The sequence below is a fragment of the Neoarius graeffei genome, chromosome 12, assembly GCF_027579695.1.
Source record: "Neoarius graeffei isolate fNeoGra1 chromosome 12, fNeoGra1.pri, whole genome shotgun sequence".
Lineage (NCBI taxonomy): Eukaryota > Metazoa > Chordata > Actinopteri > Siluriformes > Ariidae > Neoarius > Neoarius graeffei.
Genome location: NC_083580.1, coordinates 23,180,597 through 23,187,178, shown reverse-complemented (window position 1 = coordinate 23,187,178; position 6,582 = coordinate 23,180,597). Strand labels below are relative to the sequence as shown.

General features: G+C 41.1%; 1 protein-coding gene across 1 annotated transcript in view; it reads right to left on the bottom strand.

The window, feature by feature from the left end:
- Positions 1-2,695: 2,695 nt before the first annotated feature.
- Positions 2,696-6,582, bottom strand: part of stbd1 (starch binding domain 1) — a 5,107-nt gene continuing 1,220 nt past the window's right edge. Inside the window, exon 2 of the mRNA XM_060935020.1 lies at positions 2,696-5,663. Coding sequence (XP_060791003.1) covers positions 4,117-5,663 — 1,547 coding nt within the window. The 3' untranslated portion in view covers positions 2,696-4,116. The remainder of the gene's footprint in view (positions 5,664-6,582) is intronic.

Sequence of the window (6,582 nt, the reverse complement as noted above, 5' to 3'; positions counted from 1 at the left end):
GGTGTTGAAGGCTCATTGATTCACATGGGGCGCAAAGGTTAACCCATATGGTCCAATCCCACAGAAGAGCTACTGTAGCACAAACTACTGAAAAAGTTAATGTTGACACCTGTTTTAGCCAGCATTAACTTTTTTTCAGCAGTCTGTGCTACAGTAACTTCTGTGTACCACAAGTTGGCCTAGTGGTTAGTGCGTCTGCCTTTTGATTGGGAGATCACAGGTTCTACTCACGGTCAGGTCATACTTTTAAAAAAAAAAAAGGGGTACCTACTGCTGTCAGGCAAGGCATGCTGCAATACAGATGTGAGTGGGGAGTCAAACTCTCATGGTTACCAGAGGACTAGCCCCCCCACTGTAACCCTGGCTATGTAATAGGCAAGAGGCTGGGGCTATGGAGATCGGCGCTGCCCTATGCCCCACATGGCGTGGGAAGGACTTTGATTTGAACTCTTCTGTGGGATTGGACCATATGGGCTAGTTTTCATGCTCCATGTGAATCAGTGAGCCTTTGACACCCATGACCCTGTTGCCAGTTCACCGCTTGTCCATCCTTGGACCACTCTTGGTAGGTACTAACCACTGCATACTGGGAACACCCCACAGAATGCGCCATTTTGGAGATGCTCAGACCCAGTCATCTAGCAATCACAATTCAGCCCTTGTCAAAGTCACTCAGATCCTTACACTTGCCCACTTTTCCTGCTTCCAATACATCAACTTCAAGAACTGTTCTCTTGCTGTCCAATATATCCTACCCCTTGACAGGTGCCATTGTAATGAGATAGTGTTTTTAAATGTTATGGCTGATAACGGTGTATTAACTTTGGTTTAATAGGATTCATTAATATCAATTAAATGATAAAACACTAAATACGAACCCAAACATGACAAGGTGAAGTTTTATTTTATTTGATTTAAAAAGCATATTTGATGATTACATAAACACACATTTACAATATAAAACACCATGATTAACACTAACTGCAGCACATTGTGAGTTTTTATAAGGCAAAGTTGTGGTAATAAAATAAATGCATTATTTGTCATTTTAAAGCCATTGAACTACAATCCAAGACTCACATTTGAATCAATAAGCGCCAAGTAGTGCTTCAGAAAATATGGCCAAATCATTTTTGGTAACTCTCCAAATTCATACAAACTATTTGCATTTACTGGGAGGAAAAAGAATAATAATAATAATAATAATAATAATAATAATAATTTCACAACGTAGCTGCAACACTCACTCCGAGACAACCTCTCCTGTCTGAATACTCTTAAATGTTTTGTGTTTCCAAATCTGCATTCCTGTTATTTAAACATTGCTACGTTTTACTCCTGAATACTCAGTTCATCAAATAACTGCCAGCCACTCGTAGAAGAGGTAAGGAACTACAGCATGGTCCTTACACTTTAGCTTGTCTATCAAGCGGAAATCATCTTTCATGAAACCAGACAGCAGGCAAAAATCTCACTGTAGTGACAAGTTACTAAGGAAGCCACAAGAAAATGGATTTAGTTATACGAGTAGCTCACTACTGATTCACAATCTGAACACAAGCCGTTCCCTGATGACAAACGCTGACGTTGACATGCAAGCCGGATTTGCTCACATGGTTACGACATGAGGGAAAACTCCAGCATGGAGCAATTTTGTGCAAATACTGATTAATATTTACTGATAACTACAGACATTGCCTTGTTACCTACAGGTATAAGGATTTGTGAGAAGCTTGCATACAAAGTGATCTAATATTTAGATAAGCAAGGGTGGAAAAAGTACTGAGAAATTATACTGAAGTGAAATTACAGATAGTGTCAAAATCAATTAAATGTGGAAGTATGAAGCCAAAAAACAAAGTTGCTTCTTTTAAATGTACAAGTAACCATTTGCTGTCATGCACAATATGCTTGACCAACACTACATACTTTGCTCATGAATTAATTAGTAAAACATCTAATATTTAGCATTAGCTAGAATTTGACTTGGCTAAATACAGTACTGTGCAGAAATCTTAAAGGAACAGTCCACCGTACTTCCATAATGAAATATGCTTTTATCTGAATTGAGACGAGCTGCTCCGTACCTCTCCGAGCTTTGCGCGACCTCCCAGTCAGTCAGACGCGCTGTCACTCCTGTTAGCAATGTATCTAGGCTCAGTATGGCCAATGGTATTTTTGGGGCTGTAGTTAGATGCGACCAAACTCTTCCGCATTTTTCCTGTTTACATAGGTTTATATGACCAGTGACATGAAACAAGTTCAGTTACACAAATTGAAACGTAGCGATTTTCTATGCTATGGAAAGTCCGCACTATAATGACAGGCGTACTAACACCTTCTGCGCGCTTCGGCAGCGCGTTGATATCTGAGCTCCGCATCAATGCGCTGCCGAAGCGCGCAGAAGGTGTTAGTACGCCTGTCATTATAGTGCGGACTTTCCATAGCATAGAAAATCGCTACGTTTCAATTTTTTTAAACTGAACTTGTTTCATAATCACTGGTCATATAAACCTATGTAAACAGGAAAAACGCGGAAGAGTTTGGTCGCATCTAACTACAGCCCCAAAAAATACCATTGGCCATACTGAGCCTAGCTACATTGCTAACAGGAGTGACAGTGCGTCTGACTGACTGGGAGGTCGCGCAAAGCTCGGACAGGTACGGAGCAGCTCGTCTCAATTCAGATAAGAGCATATTTCATTATGGAAGTACGGTGGACTGTTCCTTTAAGCACATGTAAAGAAATGCTGTAGATCAAAAGTGGCTTAAAAAAAGTAATGAAAATGTTTTAGCATTTAAAAACCCTATAAGCATCAGTAAGCCATAATACATTATATGAAGTCGATATCTGGTGTAAGACGACCCTTTATTTTAAACTTAAAAAAAAAAAGGCCACAGGTCCAATGTGTGCTGTTTTAAGGAAAAGAGCTGTCGGTTTTACTGAGCATCTTGCAGAACCAGCCACAGTTCTTCTGGACACTGACTGCCACAGTTGCATCTTAAACCTTGCAGCAAAACCCAGTCGCCTTCATTAGGTTCTCTCTTTTTTTTATCTGAAAAGTGGTTGCTTATGTAATCTGCTGCTCAGATACAAACTTTTTTTTTTTCCTGCAACATTTCATTTTGTGCTGGAAAACAAACATTTGGAACTCTACAAAAACATTTTTCCTGACTCGATAATGTAGAAGTCATGAAATGGAGATCTATAGCAAAGTTTGCGTGGAAAAATATATATATTCGGGTGCCTAAGACTTCTGCACAGTGTTGTATGTTAGGGATTGATACTAGTCTAACCTGGCATTGGCCAATAAAACAGGCCAGGTTAGCCAAGTATAGCCAGGCAAGTATTAACAAAACTTGCTGTACCTCAACAGGATTTTTCAAAATTGGTGCCATTTATACCTTTTTGAGAGGCAAAGAACACCTCATTTTATACGAGTCTTTGCTTTGATCAGAATCTGGAGGCAAATCCATGTGCAGAGACGCGTGGATAGCTGTAGCATTAACTACATCAACACTGATCGATTCAGTTCAGTCCATTTGATTTATACACAGCAGTGTGTTAACGTCTGGATGAAAAGAGACCGTTGAGATTTGTAATAAGTACTTTGACGCTCTGAATAAACATGGACAGTGCAAAAAGTATGTCTTTCTCTCCACCACTCCTGGAAATGTAATCAAGTAAGAGGACAAGTATTGAACTTCGATAACTCAAGAAAAATATAAATACCTCAAATTAATACTTAAGTATGCTAAAGTAGTACAATTACTCAAGTATTTTCCATCCCTGCATATAATTCATTATTTGGCAAAATTACATTGCATAACAATAACAGACAAGTCACTGGAAAATAAATTTCTCTTAGTATCAGACACCTAAAATGTTATTATTGCTGGTTAAAGAGCCACAGGACAAACGCCATCAAAACAAGCATATCCAAATTGACATACAAAGCTAATCACTGAAGGTGAAAATGTGCATATTGGTACGCATTATTGCTACATTAACAGTATCACAGCCTCATGCATCATATTTATGGGAACATCTGTTTGAAACAATGCACCTGTGATGAATATTATTGCTATATAGAATGTCACTGATATGCTTTTGTTTCACGCGTACCCCCAATTCTTATGGAGATGAATCTCCTCCTCTTGCCCAGTCACTGCAAAACAGCGGTTTTCACACTCCTCCCATCGCCGGATCTTTCCTTCTTCTACCAGGATAAACTTCCACTCAACCTGGGTGTCCAAGGGGAGACTGATGGTGCAGAACCAAAACCCATTCTCGACACTTCTCAGAGGAACAAAGCGCTCCCAGAACCCAAGCTCCAACTGGTTCCCAGTTACAGCCAGGATCTGGTTGGGGGAGTGTGTGATATAGTGCACTCTGAAGCTGACCTGTACAAGCTGAGGCATTGGCAACACTGTTCCTACTTTCTTATTCAAAAGATCCCCTTCATCCTTAGCCACACCAGTGGTGGTGGGGTCCTCTAGCATGTCCGTCTTGTGCGACATCATCTCATCAGGTAGCCCAAAACTGGTGGTAGCTGGAACTGGAGACAAAGAAATGTCGGTCTTGATTCCGTAACCAATCTGACTTGGAGTCGGAGTTAGCCAGGGCAGGTCTCTGGTGTCTGGTGGTCCAGTTCTAAGCCACTCATTGCTGTCCATAATGGCCTCCATGATGCTGATCTCATTCTTCTTCTGGCTCATGTCTATTGGTGTGACCCCTGTTCCATCCTTGCTCTCTTCTGAGAGTTGCAGAGGTGCTAATGAATCCCCTTGCAAACTAGGCACAGTAAATCCCAGGTAGTTTTGCGGTGGATTTGTAAGAACATGGTCAAACGTGCTGCTCAGATGCTGCTTGGTGGTCAAACTGTGATCAGTGACGCCTACTGTTTGCAACCTGCTGAGGCTGCCATTGAAGTCCTGATGGTTTTCGACATCTTTCTTAGGCTTGACTTTCTCCGATACCAAATTACTCAAGAGCTCAGACTGTTCATCATAGCAGTAGGAGTCGAGGTCATTCATCTGAGGAATAGTCCTCTCAAACACTTTGGATGCTACATCAGTGTCTTCCATCTTTTTCTTTCTATGAAGAGCATCTGAACTTGCGGGATCAGAAGAAATATGCAACACTGACTTGGTTACAGCTGTGTCCTCTTCATTTGGCTTGTTCACAATTTCTTGAGATAAGAGTGTGCTGTCTAAGAGATCTTCCACAGACTGGCACTTTTGAACGGGGAGATTTTTAGTTTCCAAAATCTCCTGGGCACTCTCGGTTTCAGATGGCTCATCCATGTCTGTATGTGGCTCGATCTCAGACTCCTCGTCATCACAGGTATTTTCCTTCACGCTATCCTCAGGCTTGTCTTCAGAGGGTTTGCTACCATTATCCTTATAATCAAGCAAACCTGACTGCCCAGTAACACTCTCAGCAGTATCACAGACATCACGACTGCATTTCATAGGATCCTTGCCATTTCCAGTCAGGTCTCCAACATCCAAACCAGTTAGAGGTTCCGCAGTAGGTTCCTTCACATTCTCATGAGTGGTTTTTCTCAGGTCTTCCACCAGAAGGTCTGAAGATGTTTGTGTATAGTTTGTAGGAGACAGGATTGTTTCATAGGAATCCACATCCCAGTCCTCATCATTTCCTTTGGAAAAAGCAAAGACAGATGCATGATTTTCTCTTACTTTCTTTAATTGTAGTGCATTTACTTTAAAAAATTTAAATAACCCCTACTGGCACCACTAGAAATGGTTATGAACAAAATGTTTTGCTTTTTTTTTTTTTTAAATACTTCAAAAGTTCACCCAAGGTTTTTTTTTTTTTGGACCTCTTTCCCCACTTCCTCTTTCACAATGGTATAATTACAAGGTGACACAGAGGCCAACTATGTTAGTTATTCATGAACTTTAGAGAACATATAGATGATTGTCCCAGACAAACATGGTGTAGAAGGTTTTGCCTGGTGACTTTCTATGTATTTGACCATTTGAAATCTCTGTATTTAGATTGTACTGTACAGCGGGTTGCATTGCCGCCTCATGGCTCTGGAGTCCCTGGTTTGATTCTGAGCTCAGCTTACTGTCTTTAGTTTCTGTGCATATGCTTTCTTAAGCCAGTATCTCACTGGGCTGCAGCAGCCTGCGACTAGTTGGAGACAACAATTGTGATAAAATATGCGAATTAGCGACAATTTTCACTTGGAATCACACTGAATTGATATTTGCATATTTTACTGCAATTGTTGCATCTCCAACTAGTCGCAGGCTGTCGCAGCCCAGTGAGATACTGGCTCGCACTTCCTGTCTCGGCTCGCACTTCCTGTCTCACGGAAGCTGACTTGAGAAGGGTTTGTGACGCTTTGCAACACCAGCGACGCATTTGCGGCTATTTTGAGAGAAATTGTCGCACAAATTTTTTTGAACAGTTCAAAATTTCAGCGACGAAGGAGCGACACTTCGCGACTCGTGCAAGGAAATTGAGAAGCCTTGCGAATGTTTCAAGACACTTTTGAAACTCTCTCGCGAATGATGTTTGCAATTTGTCACAGCCCAGTGAGATACTAC